The 26,123-nt window shown below is 53.4% G+C and overlaps 5 protein-coding genes across 9 annotated transcripts; 2 read left to right on the plus strand and 3 right to left on the minus strand.

Moving 5' to 3' along the window:
- The first annotated feature begins 1,160 nt into the window (after positions 1 to 1,160).
- Positions 1,161 to 5,678, plus strand: C1QTNF4 (C1q and TNF related 4). The gene is made up of 2 exons (XM_053924984.1): positions 1,161 to 1,387; positions 4,566 to 5,678. The coding sequence occupies exon 2, from the start codon at positions 4,571 to 4,573 to the stop codon at positions 5,543 to 5,545; it is 975 nt and encodes a 324-aa protein (XP_053780959.1). The 5' UTR covers positions 1,161 to 1,387; positions 4,566 to 4,570; the 3' UTR covers positions 5,546 to 5,678.
- A 1,187-nt stretch (positions 5,679 to 6,865) lies between these two features.
- Positions 6,866 to 8,484, minus strand: FAM180B (family with sequence similarity 180 member B). 2 transcript variants are annotated; one of them, XM_024558759.3, is made up of 3 exons: positions 8,338 to 8,484; positions 7,469 to 7,539; positions 6,866 to 7,261 (listed from the first exon to the last, which is right to left on the minus strand). In XM_024558759.3, exons 1-3 carry the CDS (start codon positions 8,432 to 8,434, stop codon positions 6,866 to 6,868), a joined length of 564 nt encoding a protein of 187 aa, XP_024414527.1. In that variant the 5' UTR covers positions 8,435 to 8,484. The 2 variants fall into 2 exon arrangements, with proteins under 2 accessions (XP_024414527.1, XP_045050305.1); XM_045194370.2 differs by lacking the exon at positions 7,469 to 7,539 and having other exon boundaries at positions 6,866 to 7,296; positions 8,338 to 8,475.
- Positions 8,485 to 9,565: 1,081 nt separating this feature from the next.
- Positions 9,566 to 14,353, minus strand: NDUFS3 (NADH:ubiquinone oxidoreductase core subunit S3). Its single transcript, XM_024558959.3, has 7 exons — positions 14,225 to 14,353; positions 14,048 to 14,113; positions 12,815 to 12,912; positions 12,459 to 12,608; positions 11,431 to 11,556; positions 11,208 to 11,327; positions 9,566 to 9,810 (listed from the first exon to the last, which is right to left on the minus strand). The coding sequence occupies exons 1-7, from the start codon at positions 14,280 to 14,282 to the stop codon at positions 9,643 to 9,645; spliced, it is 786 nt and encodes a 261-aa protein (XP_024414727.2). The 5' UTR covers positions 14,283 to 14,353; the 3' UTR covers positions 9,566 to 9,642.
- KBTBD4 (kelch repeat and BTB domain containing 4) lies at positions 14,281 to 19,246 on the plus strand. Of its 3 annotated transcripts, none has more exons than XM_045194180.2 (4): positions 14,281 to 14,449; positions 15,386 to 16,003; positions 16,859 to 16,965; positions 17,651 to 19,246. In XM_045194180.2, the coding sequence occupies exons 1-4, from the start codon at positions 14,281 to 14,283 to the stop codon at positions 18,509 to 18,511; spliced, it is 1,755 nt and encodes a 584-aa protein (XP_045050115.2). In that variant the 3' UTR covers positions 18,512 to 19,246. The 3 variants fall into 3 exon arrangements, with proteins under 3 accessions (XP_045050115.2, XP_024414728.1, XP_053781155.1); XM_024558960.3 differs by having other exon boundaries at positions 14,398 to 14,554; XM_053925180.1 differs by having other exon boundaries at positions 14,398 to 14,554; positions 15,390 to 16,003.
- Positions 19,247 to 19,662: 416 nt separating this feature from the next.
- PTPMT1 (protein tyrosine phosphatase mitochondrial 1) lies at positions 19,663 to 23,937 on the minus strand. Of its 2 annotated transcripts, XM_053925206.2 has the most exons (4): positions 23,499 to 23,931; positions 23,316 to 23,396; positions 21,168 to 21,359; positions 19,663 to 19,936 (listed from the first exon to the last, which is right to left on the minus strand). In XM_053925206.2, exons 1-4 carry the CDS (start codon positions 23,892 to 23,894, stop codon positions 19,778 to 19,780), a joined length of 828 nt encoding a protein of 275 aa, XP_053781181.1. In that variant the 5' UTR covers positions 23,895 to 23,931; the 3' UTR covers positions 19,663 to 19,777. The 2 variants fall into 2 exon arrangements, with proteins under 2 accessions (XP_053781181.1, XP_053781182.1); XM_053925207.2 differs by lacking the exon at positions 21,168 to 21,359 and having other exon boundaries at positions 23,499 to 23,937.
- Between the last annotated feature and the right edge of the window lie 2,186 nt (positions 23,938 to 26,123).

Consider the following 26,123-nt stretch of genomic DNA (forward strand, 5'->3'; position numbering starts at 1 on the left):
AATTAACTGGGATCATGTAAGTTTGGATGTAACAGAGAGCTCCAGAGGGCTTCACGGGGCACCAGGCTTCTCAGGGGCCATGCCGAGGGTCTGCGGCAGAGCCAGGACTGGAGACCAGGCCTCCCACCCCCGCTGACCAGGTCAGGCAGAGGACACCAGCAGCTGGCACCTCAGAGGAGGGCTCTTCCAAAGCCATCCACTCCACCTGGTGAGGGCCACCCCACCATGAGGGAACAGCAGCAGCTCCCTGAGCTCCCAGCCGTGGGGTCAAAACCCAGAGCGGGGGTTTGGGAAGGGCCTCGGATGACTGCCGACATGTGACAACTGTCCCCAGCCCTGCCCTCTGACTGGATCCTGCTGCCCCTGCCCCAGTACCGACAGCTCTCAGTGTCCCTCTACAAACAGGCCCTTCAAGTCCTCCCACTGCCCCTCCCAGCCTTCTCCCTTCTCTCAGGCCCATCCAGCCAACATTCAGTTCTGCCCCAAGGACTCCCCTCCTTCCTCACCCGCTCCCTGGGGTCCCCACACTGACCCCCGATGTCTGGGAGCTTTGTCTTCCCCCTTCTTCCTAACCGACTGTGGGCATTCTCAGATTGGGAGGAGAGGAAGAAAATTAGGTCACTTGAAGCCCTTTCTATACCGGCGACATTGACCCATTTATCCTTCTCTTCCCTGAGACCCCGTACCCCAGTGCCACTCAGCCTGGACATCTGTCCCGGCCAAAATCTCACCTTCCACTGTCCTTGCAGCCCAGAGGCTAGTCCGGCCCCTGTGTCCTGCTGCAGTCCTCTCTCCTCAAACTAGACGTGGGACGGGGGGAGTGCGGTCTTCAGAGAGCCCTGGGCCACCCCCAGTTTGGCCTCTGCTTCAGGCCTCAGTTTCCCCACCTGCTAACTTGGATTAATGGTGCCTGCACGCTAGACCCAGAGGGAAGAAGCAAGCTCTAGGGAGGTCATGGAGGAGGAAGGGCCCAGAGCTCCGTGCAGCCGAAGAGGGGGCCTCCTCGGGGCCGTGCCCTCTGGCCCGCTGCTCCGCTCCCCTCCCGCGGCGCGCCCCTCCCTCTCGCTTCGCTCCCGCTTCCCGCCTCTGCCCGGCTGCCCCTCCCGCCGGTCTGCGGGGCTCGCTCTCCCGCTGTCCTCTGTGCTTCGCGCCTCGCTGCCCCGCGCCCACCCGCGGCCCCAGTGCCCAGCCGCCGCCGCCTTGGGTCCTGGAGAAGCAGCCTGAGCCCCCGCCGCCCCGCCAGGCCCCGCCCGCTGCAGCGCGGGCGGTCAGTGCGCAGCCCGGAGCCCGCGCGGAGCCCGAGCCCGGAGCCTGGAGCCCGGAGCCCAGATCCCGAGCCAGATCGCGGGCTCGGAGCGAACCCGACCTGACCGCAGTCCCCAGCCAGGTGAGGGCAGCTCGGGGGCGGGGAGGGGGGGACGATGGGGCGGGGGCAAGGTTTCTCCTTTATTGGGAGCGGGGGCGGGGAAGGCGCGGGGAAATCGGGTCCTTCTTCCCTGAAAGGAGGACCTGGGAGCTTTTTCAATGAAAGAGGCTCAAGGGCTTTTTCGCTGAAGGGATGGATGAAAGGGGGTCTGGGAGGAGGGGGCCTGCCGGTAGGGAGTCTGGGGCATCCCTTTGTGAGGGATTCTTTTTGTCCTGAGAAATGATTATTTGGCTTCTGTGAAAGGGGGACTTAATTGGGAGCATCAGGGGCTTTCAAGGTGGGTGGGGAAGAGGTTCTGGCGGGGCTTGAGGGAGAGGGTGTTTGGGGAGGGGGGTTGGGCAGGGAGGGGGCCCCTAAGATCCCCTTAGCTTGCACCTCCCCCGTTGGTTTCTGGGGTTCTGGGTCTGCCCACCTCTCTGTGTCCCAGTTTTTTCTCTTTGAAGATGACTATTTTGAGCCCCTCCTGGACCGAGCTAGGAACAGCCATTTCCTTCCCTGCAGCTACGATGCCCCCCTGACAACCTCCCACCTCTGACCTGCTTAGGGAAGGAGGATTAGGGAAGGAGGGTTAGGGAAGGAGGGGACCTAGGCATCTGGGAACTGGGGAGTGGTGGGTGAAAAGAGGCGGGTGCTGGAGGAACCTCTGGCCCTGGCGGGTACACCAGCCATGGCAGGGAGCTTGCTGGGGGTAGGGTGGGCAGGTTCCTGGGGCAGGACAGCTGAGAGTGAAGCAGGGTCAGAGAGAGCTCAGATGTCTCCATACTTTCAGAAGGCAAAACACTAGAGTTTTTGGTTGGTTGGTTGGTTTTGTTTTTTTTCTTCTTCTTTCTCTTTCACCCCTGATGCCAAGACTCATTCCACTTGCTTCTATTTTTGCAAAAAAAAAAAAAAAGAAAGAAAGAAAAGAAAACCGAGGCAGAGGACAGGTTGGCTGGAAATACCTGTGTCCAGGAGGGAAAGGTGATGGAGAGGACACACTGAATCTGGACTCAAGAGACCCTGGTTCAAGCTGGCCTCAGCGCTCCATGGGTGACCTTGGTCCAAAATGCTTCCTCCTGTTGGTTCTTGGCTTTTCTCATCTATAAAGCGTGAGAGGGCCCACCTGCCTCCCATATGAGCCCATATGTTTCCAAAGAGTTTTGTAAAGGGGAATGCAAGGTGCAACCTTTTTTGTTTTTAAGGTTTTATTTATTTATTTTTAGAGAGAGGGAAAGAGAGGGAGAGAGGGAGAGAAACATCGATGTCTCGCATGCCCCCAACCAGGGACCGTGGGGCCTGGCCTCCAGCTCAGGCATCTTGCTTTGCCCGAGGACACCCAACACACTGAGCCATGCAGGTCAGGGCTGTGAGGTGCCATCTTTACCACTGCAGAGCCAGATGGGCTCCCTCCCCTCTCGCTTCCCCCCAAGGGTAAAGGCTAGCTTATGGGGGAGGGTGGGTGTGCGGGGGGAGACTTTGTAGGAATTAGGAAAGGTACCTCCTCTGGAGGGAGAGTGTTCAGCTGGGGTTGGCCCGTGGGGTCTTTATTATGAGGGTTAGAAGAAGGCACACTTTCCCCCAGGTGCATCAGCCCCACACATTTGGGCAAGTACAATGTGGGCTAGATTCCAGGCCCATCTACCCTCAGGTGAACATCCTTGTGGTGCAGGACACATCTGCACCTGGCAACCCCTCTCAGCAGACACAGAGCTACACACACTCCCAGGATATTGCCTATAGAAGCCCACATCCTAGGCTGTTGCCAGCTCATTTTCTGTCCTGCTTTGTCTCCACCTCAGGGCCTTCGGGTATTCAATCCCCAAAGCCTGTGTGTACTAGGAAGCATGATGGAATCCCACCATCAGAGAGTGACTCCCTGGAGTTAAGCAGTGCCTTCACCAGGCCCCTAGGGGTAGGACTACTGAGTCCCTAACCCTTTATGTTAAGAACTTGATCAGATTGCTTCCTCAAGGTCAAGAGCAGAAGCATCGACACACCTGGTGGTACGGCCATGCACAAATTGTGTGCACACCTGTTATCTCAGAGCATCCTTACAGTAAGCTGGGAAGGAGGTCTCCTTTCTATTTACAGAGGCAGCCATGCCCAGAGAAGTTAAGGAACTGGCCTAAGGTTTAACAGCTGTTAGTGGTAGAGCCAGGACCCAAGCCCAGGTCCAACTCTCTGTCCTCTTCACTCCGTCACTGAGGAACACAGCTGCTGACCTCTCGGTCCTGTCAAAGTCCTGCTGGAATTGTTGCACTTCCTCTCTGTTCCCAGCAGTTCCTCGCTCCCTCCTTCCATTTGGAGGGAGTCACTTTCACCTACTCTCATTTCATGGGAGCAAGAAGCTGCTTCAAAGCTCAACTATTCTGGCCTCTTCGGTGCAAAAAGAGCCACTGGGGAGTCCAGAGGTCCAGTGTGGAAGCTGATCCTGAGTGGGTCAGAGGCTAGTTCCATTCCTGCCCAGATGGGGGCTGAAACAGTGGCCACCATGGAGGACTTCAGTACAGCAAGCTAGTGCCTGAGTGAGAGGCAAGCCTAGGACCACAGAATAGGACCACAGCCTCAGGTTGCATTTGCAGCAACCTGAAGGCTGAAGGAAACTCAGAGACCCCGCCCCCCAACCCCACCGGGAACCAACCCCTGTGTTCTCAGAGCCCCTGGATGCCAAGGGGAAGGGGTTGGGGTAAACCCAGCAGACAGGGCTATAGGGCCCTCCAGAGAGAGCATTTTTGCTTGTATCTGTGTGATGTGTTCTAGCTTTCACCTGAGGAAGGCGTCTGGTGCTTGCAAAAAAAAGTTTGAAGACTTACTGGTCTATCTAATGGTTCCCAAAGTGTGGTCCCTGGACCAGCAACATCTGCATTACCAGGAATTTGTTAGAAATGCAAATTCTGAGGCCACATCCTAGACCTGCTAAGTGGAAACTCTGAAGATGAGCCCAACAGTGTGTGTTTCAACAAGCTCTCCAGGTAACACTGAGGACCGCTTAAGTGAGTGAATCACTGATTTAGTCCAAGGGTATAGGAAACAAAGATTGTTGTGGGTCAAGGGCAGGGCTAGGAAGAGAATCATTAGTCTCCTGGTCTGGGAGCTCCAGGAATTTGCAGGTGGCCCCTTCCAACCCTCCTCTCCTTCCCCTTTCTGCCTCCCCTCCCAGGAGCCATGCTGCCATTCCTGCTGGGCCTGTTGAGCCCCGTAGCCTGTTGGGCACTAGGCCCGGCTCCCAGCTCCACAGAGCTGCGCTCGGCCTTCTCCGCAGCACGCACCACTCCGCTGGAGGGCACGTCGGAGATGGCGGTGACCTTTGACAAGGTGTACGTGAACATCGGGGGCGACTTCGACGCGGCCACGGGCCAGTTCCGCTGCCGGGTGCCCGGCGCCTACTTCTTCTCCTTCACGGCTGGCAAGGCTCCGCACAAGAGCCTGTCGGTGATGCTGGTGCGCAACCGCGACGAGGTGCAGGCGCTGGCCTTCGACGAGCAGCGGCGGCCCGGGTCCCGGCACGCCGCCAGCCAGAGCGCCATGCTGCAGCTCGACTACGGCGACACGGTGTGGCTGCGGCTGCACGGCGCCCCGCAGTACGCGCTGGGCGCGCCCGGCGCCACCTTCAGCGGCTACCTGGTGTACGCCGACGCCGACGCGCCTGCGCGCGGCCCGCCCGCGCCCCCGGAGCCGCGCTCTGCCTTCTCGGCCGCGCGCACGCGCAGCCTCGTGGGCTCCGACGCTGGCCAGGCCCCACGGCACCGGCCGCTCGCCTTCGACACCGAGCTGGTCAACATCGGTGGCGACTTCGACGCGGCGGCTGGCGTGTTCCGCTGCCGCCTGCCCGGCGCCTACTTCTTCTCCTTCACGCTGGGCAAGCTACCGCGCAAGACGCTGTCGGTGAAGCTGATGAAGAACCGCGACGAGGTGCAGGCCATGATTTACGACGACGGCGCGTCGCGGCGCCGCGAGATGCAGAGCCAGAGCGTGATGCTGGCGCTGCAGCGTGGCGACGCCGTGTGGCTGCTCAGCCACGACCACGACGGCTACGGGGCCTACAGCAACCACGGCAAGTACATTACCTTCTCCGGCTTCCTGGTGTACCCCGACCTCGACCCCGCCGGCGCGCCCGGCCTCAGGCCCCTGGAGCTCTGAGCTCCCACCCAGAGAGGAGCCCGAGGGCGTGCATGCCGGGCCGACGGGCTATGGCCGACCCCTCCGCCGGCGCCAGCATGACGGCCCGCCCAGGGCGGCTGGACTCTGCCAATAAAGTGGGCCTGCGCCGGCACCTGTGCTCCTGGGGTCCTGTACTCTGTCTTGATTGCCAGTTTGGTCTTGGGGCTGGCGGGAGACACTGACTACCGGGCGCAGGGTGAGGGGTCGAAGGTCAAAGGGCAAAATTCGGTCAGGCCCTGGGAGGGTGAGGAGGTGTGAATTCGAGTGAAGCCCCCACACCTAACCTGTTGTGGGCCCCCCATTCATGTCCCTTTCCAGTCAGTTCCTCTGCCTGCCTCGTTCCCTCTGACCCTATTCTTAGGGCCCATTGATGGCTGATTCCTCTCTGTGACAAGGGGTAACATCCTCCTACCTCTCGGAGGTACGGGCTTTAAGGAAACAGCACATTGCTTCTTCCAGCAGGGTGTGTGAATGGGGTGAGCAGGCAGTACCTGGTTGCCCCAGCTCCTGCCTTCCCAGCACAGGCAGGGAGAGTGATTTGCTCAGGCGGGGGGTGAAACAGCTTACTCTGACATGGAAGGATGCAGAAGGCCAGAAAGGAACATTTTATAGGGTGAGCTACACAGAATCAGGGTCTACGCCAGCCAGCCTCCGCTTGTCTCTCTGTCAATTACCCCGCCCCCAGCCCCATTCCTTCCTCTGAGGTGTTCATCTGAGCCTCAAAGAGAAGAACCAAAAGACATCGCCTGTCCACCCCCGAATATGTACTTCCCCACTTGCTTCCCTTCACGTGCCCAACAGACCAAATTAAAAATGTCCAGTCTATTCTTCCAGCCCAAAGAAGGAACTCTGGAGTTCAGGGCCCCAGAGCAGTGGTTGGGCTCAAAGGGGTGTCTGAATTAGGACTGGGTGCTGTGCTCCTGGAAGGCGTCTGCTGCTCTCGTGGACTGCTGGGGTAGGGGTTGGAGGGTCTGACCTGCCATACTCAGGGGCAGCTTCCCTTTCTGCATCTCAGACCACTTCTCAGTCCTGACTCCCCCGCCCCCCCTCCACACACACACACTGCCTGCAAGTCCTGCCTTTAGCTCGGTACCTGCCACCCAGGATCCAGGGCCCAGGCTCTTAGTCTTCAGGACCCAGGGAAGATGAAGAGGGAGAAGTAAATGGGGGTCTGGGGTACAAGCTAAGCCCAGAGGCCTGAACACAGTGGGGAGACCCAGGTGCCAGATGGAAGTCCCTGCCCAGGATGGGTCTGGCTTGGGGGTGGGGATTGGGGGGCTGGCAGGGGAAAGGGGAGGGTCAGGGAAAGGGGTCCAGGATTGAGGCCCAGGGCTCCAAAGAAGGAGGCTGGCCCTGGGGGCAGAAGCCTTTGCACAGGTCCCAGAGTGTTTCCTGTGCCAGGAGGGCAAAGACCTGCGCCCAGCGACCCCTTTCCTCAGCCTCCAAAGCCTTGTGGAGCCGGTAGACACAGGATAGGCCTGTGAGGAGCAGATTTTCAAAGTCCAAAGGGCTTAGAGGAGGCCCCGTCCGCAGGTCCTGGAACTGCTGGAGCCGCCGCTCAGCACCCTGCAAGTCACTGGGCACGTGGTGCTGCAGGAGGAGCCTGAGTCGGTGGCCCGGACGCGTGGATGCCAGTTCCTCGTCCTGGAGGTGCAGCTGCCCCATGACGTCCAGCTCCAGCCCAGCCCAGAGCAGCTGCAAGGGGAGCCGTGTAAGGAGTGGGCTGGGGTCTGGGGAGCAGGGCAGGGAGCAAGAGTGGGCCAGCAGGGCATAAGCAGGCAGTAGGACCCAAGCTGGGTTGCCCCCTCCCCCAGGCCCAACTTGTGACATCCCCCTTCCCAACCCTGAGTTTAGGGACCTCTGGATGCTTCCACCCCCCATGACCCAGGCTGGAGGAAAGACCTCAAACATCACTTCCGGGGCCTCTGGCTCCTGCAGGCCACCTCCCACGCTGCTGCTGTTCGTGGGCTGCCCTGGGGCAGCAGAGAGAAGTCAGGCCCCTGCCAAGCTTCACCCTAAATACCCCAGCCTCCCAGAAGTACCCCTCAGCTGCCTGGTAAGGGTGCCTAGAGGCTCTTATAGCTGCAAGAGTGCAGGAACGCCATCCCATGCCTTCCTCTCCCTACACACGTGCACATCAGCAATTACTAACCCAGGCATAGGTCTTGTGATTCCAAGATCATCATCCCAAACCCAGATACCTCCTTGGCAAATGTCCAGGACTCCTTGGACTTGTACAGTTCTCTTGGCCAAGAGCTTCACGCCAGTGGGTCACAAGACACTTTACTTCCCACTTCCCCTCCCTGTCATCATCTGGGGACAGCATAATCTAAAACAGTGCCAGTGACCTTCCTCAAAGATTGAGGACCCCTTTGAGAAGAACCCACTCCTTCCTTACTCCTCAGTAGTAATCACATGCAAGGTCGGATGTCTGGTGCAGCTTCCTTCATCCCACTCCAGGGTGCGCCTGGCCCTTGGAATAATTGTTCCAAGCCCAGGGTAGATTAAGGGAGTGCTGCTTTGGGCATCATCTGGAATAAGCCCAGGCCCAACTCTGTCCAGGGCCAGCATTGAGGGCAGCTAGGGCTATGTCCCTTCACTTCACCTAACTGGTCCAGTTCTGGGGGTGGGGCCCACGCCATTAACCCCCATAGTACAGGTCAGCCTGGAACAGACCATGCCCAGTTTCTAGGTTCAAACAGAACCAACTCTTAACTATTAGCCAGCAGCCTTCCTTGGCTCCCATCCACTCCACCCTGAAGCCCCAGTACCTGCATAGTGCCGAGTTGTAGTCATCCCAGGGAAGAGGACAATGGCTACCATCAGCCAAGCCAGGAACCGCATTTTCCCCGCCATGCCCCACCACATCCTCCGAGTCTTACTCTCCCCAGCTGCTCTCTGCTGCTATACCCGCCTGCCGCACACCATGGCTCCAACTTTCCACTGCAGGCTGCTCAGGCGTTCCCTGCTTTGCGTGTCAGTCGTCAACGCTAACAGGGAGGGGCTGGCTCTGGCTTCCCAGGGGCTCTTTCCATCCCGTGGAAACGTGGAATCTTTGGCTGTTGGCAGGAGCCTGGCTCCCTGCCTGTGAGGCCCACAGCCTGTTCCCACCAGATGGGCAGGACAATTAGTTAATAGAAAAAAGGTGTTTTGTAGCAAAAGTGAGCTTGGCCCTTCCAAAAGGTAGGAAAGACCCCAGGCAGTAACACTATCTTACCGTCTGTCCTCACACCCAAAACATCCTGCAGCTGAGCCAGCTCCTGACGCCCAGTCCAGCTCAAGCTCCAGGGAGCCCCTCAGCAGCCAGAAACATCAGCTGCAAAGCCCAGTCCTTCAAATGCACAGTGGACTGACTGGGCAGCCCCAGACAGGCTTCCACCTCAGGCACTCAGCCAGACTGGCGGGACCCACCCTGGACCAGCTGGAGCAGGGAGTGCTGTCTCCCTGGAAGACAGATCTGCAGCGCCTGAGTTTCTTTGGTCCCAGCCCTGGGACTGCCTTTGCTTGTTTACAACATTCTTGGCTCAGACCAGAGCGCAGGAAGATTCCCTTAGCCCAGGCGTGATGGGCTGTCAAGTTGCAGGGAGCTGGATGCAGAGTTCAAGACTCAAAAATGAGCTGCGGCTCTTCCTGACTCTGGCTGTCGACTCGTGGAGGGAATTCTGTGGATGTTCGGATGGAGTGAGCATGGGTAAGGGCTACCCTGGACCCACCGGCTACCACGGGGGCTTTCTACACTTGTTGAGACCCTTCCAGTCCTCAGGAGAGGCCATGCCACACCCATCCTGAGCCCTGTACTCTGTGGGAACTTTCTGTTTCGACTCCAGAACCCCCTTTGAGAAATGCACCCAGGCCTGCAGGTCACCGTGTCTGCACCTGCACTATTTAGTCCATGGAATCAGACTCTGGTTTGGTAGTCTCTCTGAGGGAGGAGGGAACCCCCTGCCCCCATCTTCCCTCTCCTGAATCAAAGCTTCATGAGAATCAGCACACAAGAAGTGACAGTCTCAGTAGGGTTTTATTTACAGACAGTTACAGATAAGATGCTTTCTAGGATCCATATGCCTTCCCTGGAGCTACTTGGTTTCGGGTTTCTTGTCCCCGGCTTCAAGTTTGAGACTCTCAGGGGGCTGGCGATAGGCAGGGAAAGCCTCCCACGGGCTGTTCAGGTCAAACTTGCGGAACTCTTGGGCCAGCTCCACCGGCTCAGCTACCACCCGCTTCACCTCGTCGTCATAGCGTAACTGCAGAAGAAAAAGACAGGTTTGTGCCCAAAGGAAGGCCCTGTTACAGTGAGCGGCGTAGTTTCCCACAGCCTCCGGGGACTTTCCAGCCCCTTTACTTCTGTGCTCTGAGAGTCCTGTCCTAGCCTGACTCAAGTCTCCATCCACTTACTTACCAGCCACAGTCCAAAATGGCTTCTCCCTCAGGCCCAGCCATCACCCGGTCAGGCTCCCCTGCCGACCATACGTATCATTGTGAGCTCTGAGCTCCTTCTCCGGCAGAACTGAATTCACTCACCCGTCTACATGCTTTATAAGGTAATGTGCAAGATTAGGGAGCAAGCCAATGGCTGAAGAGAGTACACCTAAACTGGAAGGCACCAGGTTCAGGTCCTGTGGCCTTGACATTTGATGCAAGGCAGTAAATTTTGGCATGGTTCTTCTTTTTTTTAAATTGATTTTAGAGAGATGAAGGGATGTGGGGAGAAACATCAATTTGTTGTTCTACCTGTTTACACACTCACTGGTTGATTCCTGTATGTGCCCTGACTGGGGATCGAACCTACAACCTTGGTGTATTGGGACGATGCTCTAACCAACTGAGCTCCTCGGCCAGGGCTATGGCTGTTCTTGTTATTGGAGGATCAGCTGGATAAGGTAAAAACAAACAGGTGCTGGTGTGAAGAAGCAGTCCAGATTAAGGGGACAGTAGGGGTGACAGAAAGGGAGAAGAGAGGGAAGGACCCCCTGGCCAGAGTGGCTTGAGGAGAAGACAGGAGTATCTGTACAGTGAAGAGAAGGGTCGGACTGCCACTGTCTCAGTATTTCCCGAGTTACTCCGCTGCAGGACCGCCCGTGCGCATGCACACAACAGACCACCTTCCTGCTCGTGAGCAACCTGCTGCACGCAGGCAGTCACGGCAAACTCGGAAACTCTCTGTAAGGCCCTTATAGTCACGTGCTACTGGTCCTGCCTCTGGCCATTCTCAAGACTGAGACACTGGTGTCTTCCCTGTCAGCTCCCTTCTCAGCGACCCAGGGCAGGGTGAAACGAATGCTGCACTCCCAGATCTTGGGGACAGACCGAGTGTGTCCTCAAGGCTGCCCCGGTCATTAAAATGAGCATCACAATAATGGCTAATGTCAACTGAGCATTCATAACGCACCAGGCATTACAGCACATCACTTGGCATACTGCAGTATCTTCATTGGATAAGTACTATTCCCATTTCGAAGATGAGAAAATTGCGTCACAGAGAAATTATACACCTTACCCCAGATTCCAAAACTGGGCCTAGGATTTGAATCCAGAGCCTACCTTTTAAACCACTACAATCCATATTTCCTGCCATGCCCAGGACCCCCTAGGTTCTGTCAGCCCCTCCCTGCGGCTGCTACCACAGTTCCAAGGCTCCCACCTCAACGTAGCCAGACAGGGGGAAGTCCTTCCGAAAAGGGTGTCCCTCAAAGCCATAGTCTGTCAGGATCCTTCTTAGGTCCGGGTGGTTAGCGAAGAAGACTCCAAACATGTCCCAGATCTAGAAAACAGAGGCCTTCAGGCAACCAGTCCCTCGTGGCCAACACGGGTTGCGCATGACACCTTGGGCCCAGAGGCCACGTCCACCATGTCCAGTAACTCACCTCCCTCTCATACCAGTTGGCTGCCTTGTACACAGAGACAGTGGACTCAATGGGTGTCAGCTCGTCTGTGTAGGTCTTCACACGGATCCGGGAGTTGAAGCGCATGGAGAGCAGGTTGTACACAATCTAGGGAGAACAGAGGGAACGGAGGACCGAGATGGCCAGAGGCGGAAGGGTGTGAGACGAAGTCCCTGAGGGGGAGCATCACTGACGAGGACACAAAAGTAAATTAGGGTTCTGCACGATAGATGAACCTGACTTCTATCCTGAGGCTCAAAACCTCAATGCTGCAAAGGCTTAAGCCGTGCGGACATGTAGCTCGGCAGTCGGCATGCTTGTCTTTGTTCAGGCTGTGCCCTTGTCTGGCGAGTCTCCCAGACCTGCCCTCCCCAACCCCAGTCCTCACTGGGCGAGTTCCTAGTGTCCTGGTTGTCCATTAAGACTCGGCACAAACGTTCCCTCTCCCTTCAAAGAAGCCTCCCAGGCAGGGCTAAGCGGCCCTCCTGCATGCTTACAGCATGTCCCTGACGCCCCACGGGTTACATGTTATTACAGTCAGCTGTTTATGTGTCCTCCGCCCTCACTAGAGTGTGGGGGACCCCTGGGGGGCAGGTATTGGGTGTTATTTCTCTCTCGATCCCAGGATCTGGCAAACAGCATAGGATCGATAATATCAACAGCTAAACATATTGAGAACTATGTGCCAGCGATCTACCTGTACTCTCTCACTCAGTCCTCACAGCGACCCAGTGAGGCAGGGACAACTTCATACTCACTCCGCACATAAGAAGACTAAAACACAGAGAGATTAAGCAAAACATTGGAAATCACACAGCCTGTGGGTGGCAGAGTCGTGATTCCGACTGAGCATGCCTGATTCTGAGGCCCCCGTTTAACTGCTTTGTCGAACCGTCTGACCCAAACTGAAACTAAGAAGGCTACGGTTCCTCCTGGCAGCTGTCCCCTGCAAGTGTTCTGTCCCCTTTCCTCCCTTTATGCCATAGTCCTTCTCAAATCGCCCGACTGACCTCAAAACGGTTCTGCCGGGTTGGGATGTCCACTGCCGTCAAGTCAGCCAAGGATTTGAACTGTGCGTTGGTGTGATCCTTGAGGAAAGTCAGCACTGGAATGACTCCATCGGGATGGATACAGATCTCCAACTCATTGAAGCAGGACACCTGCAGACAGGCGGCAGGAGGGGGGAGACAGCAAGGAGCTACCAAGGGAACAGCGAACTTCAGCTGATTCTCCTGACGTAAGGCAGGGAAAGCAGCCCAAGTTGGGATGGAGGAATCTGTGGTTTCTTTGATACTGGGCTGCCCACTCCCACATGACTGGAGAATACAGTTCTTTCTTGACTCCGACCAAATAACAGTAGTATTACCTGGGCTTGTTGGACGTACTTAGGCAGGATTTCAGCCACATACTCTCCAAAAGCTGAGAGCTGTTTTTGGACCACATCATTCCGTGGTCTGACAGTGGCTAGAAGAAAAAGGCATATTTAACAAAGGAATGGCAAAGGCAGCAGCCAGCCCTGCATCCAGTCTGGGCTTATAAGAGGATCCCGGTAGAACTTTGAGAAAGGTAAGGGTAGAGGGTTCATCTTCCAGGAAACAGGAAGTGATGAAAATTTAGGGGAAATGCCACCTATACAGTCCACAAGGACTCTCATTCCTGAAGCTGGTGTGTTCGCCTCTTCTCGGAAGTACTCCATGGTCCTTCCTTCACACTGTCAGCATTTCTGCTAACGCAGGGTATGTCTCAGCTCTCTTACCAGACTAGGAGCTCTTTAAGGGTGGGAATAACAACATTCGCTTCCGTGTATCTCCTTAGCACGTGGCTGTAGTAAAAAACTCCCAGCTTAAGAACTTCAGGGCTTAAGAGCCCTCATGGATTATCTAGTGGAAACCTTATTCATTAATTTTAAACAGATGAAGATACTGGGGCCCCAAAAGGAGGAAATGCTAGGTCTCCTGACCCCCGGTTGGCCGTGGTCGACTGTAACATATTTCTGCGCTCGGACTCATGCAACCCTAAATCACCGAGCGCCTGCACGTCATTGTCTGCAGGATGAAGGTTCCGTGTTCTCTGCCGCTGGCAGCAGGCCAGTTTGCTCAGTCACTCAGCAGTGCCCTAACCCTGAAGGTGTTACTTCTCTGGACTGTTTCCTGATCCACAGTACGAAAAGGAATACTATCTACCTCATAAGATTGTTGTGAGGACTAAATAAGGTCATTCATAAAAACACTTCGCGGTTGCCAGACACAACAGGCACTCAACCGTGAGCTACCGTTACAACAGGCTCTATATTGGGCTCTGAAACAACAGGCCCAAATGTTGTTTCCTGTTCTCAAACAGCTGACAGTTTAATCAAAGAAAAAGGGAATCATGGAAATGGACAAGGGGGAAATCAGGGCCATAGCAGAGAGGCCTAAGGGCACAGGGAGGGCCGGATTCTGTTTGCAGAGCGGGAACCATTGCAGTCAAATCTCCAAGGACAAGCAGATTTTGCCAGGACGCAGGGAAGGGCGTCCCAGAGCAAGGGCAAACATTTGACAAACGGAATCAGGGACCCCCGCCTGCCGTACCGAGAAGGGCCGGGCCCGCACATACTCACGGCGCGCGTCTGCTGCAGCACTTTCCCTCCTCACCGGCAGCAACGGCGCCGAGGGTCGTCGGGACACTGCACCGGGAGTAAAAGGCAGAGGGGCGCAGCGTGAGGCCTAAGGGACTCCCTGCACTGGTCGCGCCGCTGCTTCCTGCCCCGGGCCTCACTCGGTTATCCCCTGCTCACCCCTGGACAAGGCCATGACCCCCACGAGCCCCCGCCAAGAGGCCCTAGCCGCCGCCATGGTCCCCCGGATGCAGACCAAGCACTGTCGACAAGATTCACAGGACACGGAACTCCAAGGGCACGGACCGGAAGCGGAAGTGTTCCTTAGATCTTCTTCCCGGCGGACCCGAGGCCGGAGGCAGAGATTCCGGGTTCTGGGCTTTGGAATGAAAGGAGGGAACGCAGGTGAGGAAACGAGGCAAGCAGGTGGGCAAATCGTGAGGTGAACCTGGCTCTAGCTTGGTGTGGCAGAGGCTGCAGAGAAGGCGAGGACCCTGAAGAACCGGGCAGGTGAGAGGAGGAGAAGGGGCGGGGGTTCTGTGTTCTACATGTCACACCCCTCCCCCTTTCCCTAAGCTAAGCTTTTGACAAGGGGTGGCGGGGCTGGCTGGCCTGGTGGGGGTGGGGAACGGTTTCCCTGGCGACCGTTTCCCAGGCGACTCCTGGTGAAGCGGCGACACTGCAAGTGGCAATGGGCCTCCTTGTGCCCGGGGCTGGGGACAACTGGACTCTGACTCGGGTTCTGGGACGGAGCTTTGGGGAGTCATTAGGGCGAGCGGGGAAGTGCTGGGGAGAAGCTCAGAAAAGAGCATATGTGGGGCTGACAGATGTCCTAGCCCAGCCTCGTATTGGAAAGTCTGGTCTCCATGCGAGCGGGGAAGTGGGAGAGGGGGTTGGGGGTGGGCTCTTCCTGCACACAAGGACTTGGGGATCCCTTTTATTTGTTTCTGCTCTCTAGAGCCTCACTAGTTTTATACCCAATAGTTAATTCAATATTTAGTTTGCAAGACGGACTTTTGCCAGACTTTTTAAGATCATGGGCTCTCTCCAGCCTCTTGCTTTCATCCGTTGACCAAAAATACAGGCCTTTTGTTACATCACAGAAAGGAACATTCCATGTTTTCTCAGGGAAACACCCAGAGTAAGAAATTTTATTGATTTTATTAGGGATGGGGTGCCACTGCAGGAGAATGAACCCAGCTGTGGTTGGAGGGGATCATCAGAGATGTTATGGACAGGGCCAGGACCAGTCTGGGCCTACTTTGCTCTCAGCTGCACAGTTTGATCCATAGACTGTGGCTGTGGATTCCCTAAGTTACTGAGGGTGGTGTTGCTTTGCAGACAGCTGGCAGAGAGAGAAGCTGGCCACCATGGAATCACCGGAGGAGCCTGGAGCATCCATGGATGAGAACTACTTTGTGAACTACACTTTCAAAGATCGGTCACACTCAGGCCGTGTGGCCCAGGGCATCATGAAACTGTGCCTGGAGGAAGAGCTCTTTGCTGACGTCACCATTTCAGTGGAAGGCCGGGAGTTTCAGCTCCACCGGCTGGTCCTCTCAGCTCAGAGCTGCTTCTTCCGGTCCATGTTCACTTCCAACCTGAAGGAGGCCCACAACCGGGTGATCGTGCTGCAGGATGTCAGTGAGTCTGTTTTCCAGCTCCTGGTTGATTACATCTACCATGGAACTGTGAAACTTCGAGCTGATGAGCTGCAGGAAATTTATGAGGTGTCAGACATGTATCAGCTGACGTCTCTCTTTGAGGAATGTTCTCGGTTTTTGGCCCGCACAGTGCAGGTGGGAAACTGCCTTCAGGTGATGTGGTTGGCAGATCGACACAGTGATCCCGAGCTCTACACAGCTGCCAAGCACTGCGCCAAGGCCCATCTGGCCCAGCTGCAGGGCACAGAGGAATTTCTCCACTTACCCCACCATCTGCTCACTGATATCATCTCCGGTAAGTTGAGGAAGAGGGTACATTGTACCCAGCTACTTAGATATGCTCACTGGATATTCTAGTTCAGGGGAAAGCAACCCTCAGGCTTCCTGGTGTTTACACTATTATTGGTGGGAATTTAGATACCTTCTGAGAGAAACTGAGTTGCAATTTGGTACAGCTGCTATCAGAGTCCCTTTCTGAGGAAGGCTCCATGAAAATAAAAGCAGCAGCAACTTAAACCCACAGAAGATAGCGAGGAAGTATTTGTATTTTTTTTAAGATTTTCTTTTTAGACAGAGGGAGAAAGAGAGAGATAGAAACATCAATGTGTGGCTGCCTTTCACATGTCCCCCACCAGGGACCTGGCCTGCAATCCAGGCATGCGCTCTGACTGGGAATTGAACTGGCAACCCCTTGGTTTGCAGGCCAGTGCTCAATCCACTGAGCCACACCAGCCAGAGCAGTATTTGTATTTATACTCTAATCTCCCCTGGGCTTAAGTGTTCTTATCCATCCTGCACTCTGCATGTCTCTGTAACCTAAGTAAATTTATGATGGATTAGTCAAGATATCTAAAACACTTGTTAAGTGATGGGCCAAGTTTAGGCAACAATCCTGACCCTGCGGGTGAGGTATAACCACACTTTAGGTGTGAGCTCTGCAGCCTAGTAGATTGCTTTCGTGGCAAATGGGAGTATAGCAAACCAGCATTTTGATTAAAAGAAACAAGGCAATTTTAGATTAACTTCTCGTACACATACACATACATACATGCTGGTAGCCTAACAAAGTGGTTCACGCCTTTAAAGCCCCTGGCTCTAAACCTCTCTTTCAGTGTGCCATTGACCGTGCCTTTCCTCTGGTTCTCGACAGATGGAGTTCCATGTTCCCAGAACCCAACAGAGGCAATAGAAGCCTGGATCAATTTTAATAAAGAGGAAAGAGAAGCTTTTGCAGAGTCACTCAGGAGTAGCTTGAAGGTAAGGCAGATTTCTTTAGTGTCAGGACACTATAACAACATTCATTACACCTGTCGACAGGCCTGGCGTCTTGTTTTTTTTTAAGATTTTATTTATTTATTTTTAGAGAGGGGAAGAGAGGGAGGGAGAAAGGGAGAGAAACATCAATGTGTGGTTGCCTCTCATGCGCCCCCTACTGGGGACCTGGCCCATAACCCAGGCATGTGCCCTGACTGGGAATCAGACTGGGGACCCTTTGTTTCACAGGCTGGCACTCAATCCACTGAGCCACACCAGCCAGGGCTGGCCTGGCCTCTTTGATGACTAGTGAATAAGTCATCCCTGGCTTGATTGGTAGGAGCCAGGGAAGAGGATGTGTGTGTGAGCTCAAAAGCCACCAGCCTCTGAGCCCAAAAGCCCCTTGAGAGAACTACTTCCATTATTGCATAGCAGTCCTAAGGATCTTTTGTCTGAATCACCATCTCAGGATAGCTTTAAAAAGCAGAAAGCATGAGTGCAACAGACTCCCCGCCCCAGCATAAAATGCCTGGAAGCCAGTGATTAGAGGAGAGTCAGGGCAACACTAGGAGGGAGTAGGTTAGAGCAAAATACGAGTGTGTGGCCCAGGGCCTTAAGGCTGTGTGTCTCAGCTCAGCCTTGGCACAGAGCTGGTAGGTACCATTTATAATTTTAATTTTTCCAATAGGAAATTGGGGAGAATGTGCACATTTATCTGATCGGGAAGGAGTCATCTCGTACTCACTCGTTGGCTGTGTCCTTGCACTGTGCAGAAGATGACTCCATCAGCGTCAGTGGCCAAAACAGCTTGTGCCACCAGATCACCGCAGCCTGCAAGCATGGTGGGGACTTGTACGTGGTGGGAGGGTCCATCCCACGGCGCATGTGGAAGTGTAACAATGCCACCGTGGACTGGGAGTGGTGTGCGCCCTTGCCCCGGGACCGGCTCCAGCACACCCTTGTGTCTGTGCCCGGGAAAGACGCCATATATTCACTGGGTGGCAAGACTCTGCAGGATACCCTCTCCAACGCAGTCATCTACTACCGGGTGGGTGATAACGTCTGGACAGAGACGACGCAGCTAGAGGTGGCTGTGTCAGGGGCCGCCGGAGCCAACCTCAACGGGATCATCTATTTACTGGGGGGGGAGGAGAATGACTTGGACTTCTTCACCAAACCTTCCCGGCTCATCCAGTGCTTTGATACAGAGACAGACAAGTGCCACGTGAAGCCCTATGTGCTGCCCTTCGCAGGCCGCATGCACGCAGCTGTGCATAAGGATCTGGTGTTCATCGTGGCTGAAGGGGACTCCCTGGTGTGCTACAATCCCCTGCTGGACAGCTTTACCCGGCTCTGCCTTCCTGAGGCCTGGAGCTCTGCCCCGTCCCTCTGGAAGATCGCCAGCTGTAACGGGAGCATTTATGTTTTTCGGGACCGATATAAAAAGGGAGATGCCAACACCTACAAGCTTGACCCTGCCACCTCAACAATAACTGTCACCAGAGGCATTAAGGTGCTGCTCACTAATTTGCAGTTTGTGTTGGCCTAAGGCTGTGGTGGGGAGAGCAGCTGACTTTCGTCCTCCCCTTTTCCAGCACCTACCCGCTCAAACTTCAAAGCCCCCCAGGTCCCAGCTCAGAGTTCTGTTATTCACTGGCCCGTGTTCGAAAGGCAGCACTCAGCCCTTCCCTGAACCCACAGGGGCAGCCCTTTGGGGGCTTTCTAGACTGCTGCTGTCCAGCTGGCTGCTTGAGCCGAGGTGGTAATCCTGTGCCTCACACGGACCGCTTAGCGCAAGCGTCTTCTCAGATGTCTGGCACAGCCTCCCCTCTGGACTTGATAAAGGTTAAAGAGAAGTACCCCGGACCCCTGACCCCAGGACAAAAGGAAAGATGCCCGATCTTCCTTTTTTCTGCAGCCTGCAAAATGGCTGCTTGGTCATTTTTTCACGGAGAACTAGGTGTTAAGAGTTTTCCTTCAGGCTTTGGTCGGGAGAAAGAACAAAGCTGAAGGTGTCCTTCACCAGCAAGAGTCAACAATAACCGTCTCTAGAGTCCTAGTCATTTTGTCTATTGTTTTCTCAACTGTCGGTCAGGAAATGCATACTTTGGTTTGATTTTGGGCTTACTCTAAGAAATAAGCCAGAAAAAAAGTAGAAAGGATTATTTCTGATTAATAGCAGAAACATTTTTGAAACTCCAATAGATAAGGTCTCTACTCTTTTAAAAGTTCCAAGCCCCATCGAGAGCTAGGGACTGTTCATACCAATAAAAGTTTTCAAGGGCTATGTGTGTCTGATTTGAATTCTGAAGGGGTGACTTTCTAAGGGAAGCTAATCACATGCACACACAGTTCTAAGTCAGCCACAGTCCTGACTGCATCCTGTGTTTCCTTTTTCATACCTAGGGTCGCTGCTCCAAAAGTGGGGGCCGCTGAATGGAGAGTCTGGCCAGAGCTGAGTGTTGCCCCCCTTTTCCTAGTGGTAAATGCCTTTGGGTTGTGGTTCTACAATTGTTAGATAGAACACAAGGTGCACGATTGACTTCTTTGACCCTGTTCCAAAAACTAGGACACCCCCATCCCTATTCCGTACCCCCAAGCCCTGTGAATAGAAGCCATGCTCAATCTTTCCAGCCACATGACGGAACACTGGAACCCGTGTTCAGGAAAATGAAACAGGACAAAGGGAGCAAAATCACGCATGATTCAGCACACTTCTATTAACGCCACCTGGGCTTAAGCCCCATGGGTCCCGTTAAACTTCTCCATCCTACGGCCAGCAGGGTTGTCTTGAGTTCTTTCTAGTCCCCACACTTCACGTCTGTGATGTACGATGCGTCTCATCCTTTGCCGCCCTCGCGGCGATCTCCTTGTGGAACTCTTTGAGGATTTCCAGCTGGCCGGGTCTGATGTGGATGTGTGATCGGATCTTGGCGATGGCCCCTACCGCCTCCTCCGGGCTCCAGTTGTACACCTGCAGTGCAGGGTTGAGAAATCAGCGAAGAGAGAAGCTGGGGCGTGGTGTCCTTGACCTGACAACAGGTGCTAACGGGCTCCCAGAATTTCATTTTTTTAAAACTCCATTGGGAGAGGGGAGTTCAAAACCATGTCCCACACATTAGAAATGGGAGAGCACTTCAGCGCCCTCTGTGAGCCAGTCCCAAATTCCTATGCAACAGGCTGGGGGGACAAGTCAGACTTTCTACCTGAGTCTCGCTCTGCCAAACCTCTGGCAAAAGGTTGAACAGGTGAAGCTTAGATCCTAAAGTCAAGCCTGCTTAGGCCTATGAGGTGTCTGTCCTCCCTGAGCTGGTCCCCTGGGTACAAGTTTCCTGGAAAAAGGAGATGTTTTTATGCAACTTGTTCCCATGGCTAGAAAAACAGCACTTTTAAAATCTGGCTGGGAGAGTTATCTTTGTGTCCTAAGGAAAGTTGCTGGTTTAGAACACAACAGAACCAAGAAAATAGGATTTCTAGCCTGCTGGTTCAATTCTCACTCGGCCCAAAATATCCCCCGGAGCCCCTGTTTCCAGCCAGCAGTCCTAATGACCAAAGCTTTAGCATCGTGAAGTCATATGCTCCCCAGTGCACAGGAACACAGACAAGGCCAGGCTGGTCATCTCTACATTTCCTTTTCCTTAAACTACCCATGCGACTTAGTAAATGCTCTGCAGAGGCCAGACAGGTAACAAAAATGAGCCAGGCAGGGGTATATAACAGGGAGCGATAAGAGTTGTTGGCTTCTAAATATTCTTTAAAAGTATCCCACCTGATCATAACAAATTGATAGGCCAAATTCCACTGGATCCTCCATTTCTAGAAACTAATGTCCAGAACCACATTCTGAACTACCTGAAGAAATCTGAGTACTATAGAGCTGTAAGTGATCACTATTTACAGTGCTAGACTTTCTGACGTGCTATTGGTAACAAGTGTTTCTAGCCTTTAGCTGGTGTTAAGATCCTTTGTAACTCTTAATTGGAGGAAACAGCTTCGGAGGAAGAAGCCACTTTGGTCTAAGGTCACAGAGTTGGCAGGCGGCAAAACCACAGAGCAGCCTACCTACAAAGCTCAGGTGCTTCCCACCTCCCAACAGCCTGAAACCCGGGACATGGCTCCTTCCAGCAAGACCCACCTGTAGACTACGCTACTGAAGTTCTGGAGATCCACTGTAAATGGGACCAGTGCAGAAAGACCCTTCCTACCTGGATCAGATACGCTGCCACCATAGTGGCACTTCTGGAGCGCCCGGCCTTACAATGCACGTAGACACTCTGGCCCAGCGACTGGTACTTGAGAGCGAACTGAACTCCTTTCCGGAGGTTAGCCAAGGTTGGGATTCCAGTCATGTCTATTGTGCTGAGTCGCAGCTGCTCAACTCCTACTTTCCTCCACTCCTGAAACCAGGTCCACCAGCAGAAACAGAGGGAAACAGCCAGGTGTCAGTAGTAGGAAGATGGGCTCCCCAAGGCAGCAGAGCCACAAGGAAGCCTCAGGGTTTATTCCTTCAATGTGGATATACTGTTTACTGTTTTCTAAACAAGCAACTTTTTATAGAAATTTTTATTTTCTTTGTGTGTGTGTGTTTTAGAAATATTTTTTAAATACCTGACCTAGATGGTTAGTCTTTCATCGAGCGATAGCTATGCTGCTGAGTTAGAATTATGTCCAAGCTTTAAAATGTTCTTCAAGTGCCCTTTGGGTAATTGCATTTTTAGCTGTAAAACGTGAGCTGTATAAAATTCATCTACAAAAGTTGTGCAGCTACATTTTTGCATAATCTTGGTGCCTATGCAGTGACCTGGCCGTGGGGTCGGGCTACTGTATTTTGCAAGAGCTTTCTATTTATCTTCGCATAAGTCTTTTTTTTTTACCACTTTTTTCTAGAGAGAGTAAATGGTAGAAAATAGTTATTTTAAAATTAAAACAATGCGCCTACCTTTGCTATGGCATATTACCAATTTGCGAAGAAAAAAAGTCAAAAATAGGAGATAAAAGGTCTCTGGCAAACAGGGAAGCTTTTTTTTTTTTTTTAACTTTAAGACTTCAGATAGGCCCCAGATACTTGTTATTAATCTCTTTAGCTAGAACCAGAGACTTGAGGATTCTGAGTGAAGGTCAATAGTGCTGATGAAATGAACAAACAGTTCTGCAGCATGTGGCTCATGCTTCAATTACACCAGAAACACCCAGGGAGCTCACTAAATATTCAGGTTCCTGGGATCCACCCTAAAGTTTTGAGTCAGAATGTCTAGGGCTTGTACCTAGGAATCTGGCATTGTAACAAGACTGCCAGATCATCCTTAGACATAGACGATGTGAGAACCACTGCCTGCCTTGGAGATTTCTTTTCTAGGTTAATGGGATGGATAGTACAGCGAAGTGGTACAAATGTCAAAGGCCACACATCCAAGACACCAAGCACTTTCTTGTGACTCTTGCTCCACAGGACTGACCACACTAAGGAACATTGACCATTCTGGCTAACAGTTCCTGAGGCTTTGTGGCAAGGTACTTTGGGAAGTCCAAGGAACTGTTCTCCATTCCTTAAAAATGTATGCCATCACTGATCACAGTATTTTAAAGGAGTCATAAATATCGTCAAGGTTTCCAACGATCTACGGGTTGAAATTACAGCATCTTCACCATATTAATACAGTAAACAAAAAAGATAATCGCGTAAGGCTAATAGATGTCCAACACTGTAAGGCAGGGAGGGCAGCATCTTCACGTGCAGTTAGGGCAATGTCCAATAACCACGGTGGGGAGTTCCACAAACAGGCATTCACATTTAATGAAAGTTATGTTTTAGGGCTGAACTGTATTTTGACAGTACTTTGGAATTCCACTAAATCTCTAACGTGAATAAAAATTCCCTCAAATGAAGAGCCAAATGAACCCGATGCAGTTATTTAACGGGTTGTTCTATGATAAATTTACTCTGGGGGAGGAGGACGAGGGTAGTTTATAGGGCCTTCATCTTGAATGCCTAGGGCAGCGCCTGATCCATACTTAGAGCTGTCAGTGTTGAATGAATGAAAACAGTAAGCCAAAGAAAAGTTGCCTTTCAGATTTACTTACTGATTCTTAATTACCGAAATTAAGACTACTACATTTGTGCACAAAACCATAATCACTTTGTCAACTCTACTTTTAAACGCCTTTCACAATAGTTTCTGTTTCACAATTAGTTTCTACCTGCAGCCGCAGCCATTTAAGCTTCGAGTACTGGACCCTCCTCCTGAGGCGGCAAAAAAAGCCTGGGACACCAGGGTCCGGACCACGGTCACCTGTAGCGCCCCTCCCCCAGCCTCCCCCGGCGCTCCAGACCCGCCCCAGCCGCAGCCCCTCACCTTGGCGGAGTTGCACAGGAATCTGGTTTCATACTCCTCGTTCATGGTGATCACCCCGCGCACGTTCTCGTCCTCTACCAGCTGCCGAGGTAAAGAGGGGGCTCAGAACCCGCGGCCCAGGCCCGGGCGGCGCTCGCCCGGCTCCCAGGCCCGGCGCGGCCCGGCCTCCCGGCCCCGGCTCACCCGGCGCGTCATGCTCCGCAGCGGCAGCGCGCCCAGCAGCACCGTGCGGTCGATGCGGTGGTACCAGTCGCGGTGCGCCCAGCCCGACACCTTCCCGCGGAACAGCGTGTACAGCAGCGTCGGGTAGAAGAGTACCCGGGCCAGGCCGGCCTCCAGCAACGTGCCGGACGCCATCCCGCCCCACGCGGCCTGGCGCAGCAGCGACCCGTCCACCGCTGCGCTCGCGGTCGGCGGCCGCTGGGAGAGCCAGGAGGGCGACGAGGACGCGGGCCGCGATTCATCCGAGGCCTCCTGCGGAGGCGACGCGGTCGGCACAGGCCTCTCGGGCGCCGAGACCTCCGGCCTGGCGCCCGGGGACTCCACTCGGGACCCCGGGGATCCCGGGACCCGCTGCATGGGTCCGGAGGCGGGGCCGCGGGCCTCGGGGGAGGGACCAGGGCTTCCTGGGCGGGGAACTAAGGCCCCGGCCCAGGGAGGGCGCGTCCTGGCGGAGAGGCCTGTGACTGCACCGCGTGTCAGACTGGGACCCATGCCTGTGGTCGGTGAGCCTCCCCCCAAGGGAGGGGGCCTCTGACCCCTGCGTGTGGAACTGTGATCCGGGCCGAGGGAGGTGGGGCCCCAGCCAATGGCCTGTGGGCTGTGACCCTCCCGAACCGCGGCGGGACCGAGAGGGCTCTGACCCCAGGTGAGCGTGCGACCGCACCCGAGCCGAAGACGAGACCGGGAAGAGCCTCTGTGGTAGGGGTAGCCCTGAAGGGGCGAGCAGAGGGCTGCCTCGGTGGAGAGGGCCAGATCCCGGACAAATGGGCAACCTGGGTGGATAGGTCCCTTCTCACCGCCCCCGCCCCTTCACCATCTGCCTAAGTTATGGCTCCCTCCTCCTGACCCAACCGTATATTATGGAAAAAATGTAATATCTATAATATATTATGAAAATACATTAACATATCATTAAGAAAATTAATATGCCCTGACCGATGTGGCTCAGTTGGTTGGTTATCCTCCCGCAAAATAAATAAAATCTTTTTTAAAAAGAAAAAAAGGAAAGAAAAATATATGCTTAAATGTAAAACACACAACTTACAAACTGGTAAGAGGAATGGTTGTATGCTGGTTATTTACATTTAAATAGTTGTCTGAGATATGCGTGTGGCGCTTTTATTTATTTATTTATTTATTTATTTAAAGATTTTATTTTTAGAGAGGAGAAAGGAAGGAGAAAGAGAGGGAGAGAGATCAGTTACCTCTCACACGCCCCCAACGGGGGACCTGGCCCCAACCCAGGCACGTGCCCTGACTGGGAATGCAACCAGCGACCTTTCAGCTCACAGGCTGGTGCTCAATGGATGGGTTGGCTGGAGCCACACCAGCCAGAGCTGCATCTGGTGCTTTAAAAATTTTTTTTAAATAAATTATATATTATTTTATTTCTAGAGAGAGGGGAAGGGAGGGAGAAAGAGAGGGAAAGAAATATCAATATGTGAGGGAAACATTGATAGGGCGTCTCTGGTACACATCCCATCAGTGGATGAACCAAGACCCAGGTAATGTGCCCTGACCAGAATCTAACCAGTGACCTTTAGCTTTGCAGGACTCCGCCCAACCAACTGAGCCACAGTGGCTGAGGCTATTGTTTCTTTCTTTCTTTTTTTTTTTAAAATTGATTTGAGAGAGGGGGGGGGACACTGATTTGTTGTTCCGCTTATTTATACATTCATTGCTGGATTCCTGTATGTGCCCTGACTGGGGATGGAACAGCAACCTTGGTGTATGGAAATGATACTGTAACCAACTGTGCTACCCTACCAGGGCTATTGTTTCCTTTCAAAATGAATTAACCCTTTCATCTATCCTATTTTTGATGCACTTATAATGTACATTTTTTATAAAAGTTGTCTGATCCTATTATTTACTGTTCTGTGACCTTTTCACTCAACAATATAAGTATTATGCCATGTCAGCATAGATAGACACATATTTGCTTTGTCCTTTTCAAAGAGTTGTATTCCAACTGTATACACAGTATTCCAAAATATGGCTTTCAGTTGGACTTTAAAAATGTTTATTGAGTGGCCTCCATTTTCCAGACAATATTCCAGCACTCGGGATACCTCAGCGAGCGACAGCAGGGAGGGTTGCTGCCCTCTCTTCTCTTGCCTTTCTTGTGTGAACTGTGTTTCGGGATAACCAAATATCCCTAGTTGGTGAGGGGAAGTTCTTCTCTACAGCATACTTCCTGTTAATCCATGTGGGAGAAATAATAAAACTAGAAACTCAGTATTTGCATTCCAGCTAATCAATGTGGAAAGAATGATAAAATTGGGAACTCAGTATTTCACAATCCCTGGTGAAACACTTGATCCCGTCTACTGTCATCAATGGATAAAAGCGTGAGATGAAATACTGGTAGGATACTCGCATGGAGGGATCAGGCTGAGGCCACCTAAACTGATTAATCTCCACTTGGAGAAAAGCAGGACAACCTGACTTCATTGGCCTCTAGAAATGGTGCTGCGTGCTGCTGGCAGTACCGACCTCAAAAAGCTTGAAACTGGATTTAACCAAGCCTTGAGAGCTAACTTTTTAAAACAGATTTTGTTTATTCATTTTGAGAGAGAAAGGAAG

This window comes from Desmodus rotundus, chromosome 5, assembly GCF_022682495.2.
Source record: "Desmodus rotundus isolate HL8 chromosome 5, HLdesRot8A.1, whole genome shotgun sequence".
Classification (NCBI taxonomy): Eukaryota; Metazoa; Chordata; class Mammalia; order Chiroptera; family Phyllostomidae; genus Desmodus; species Desmodus rotundus.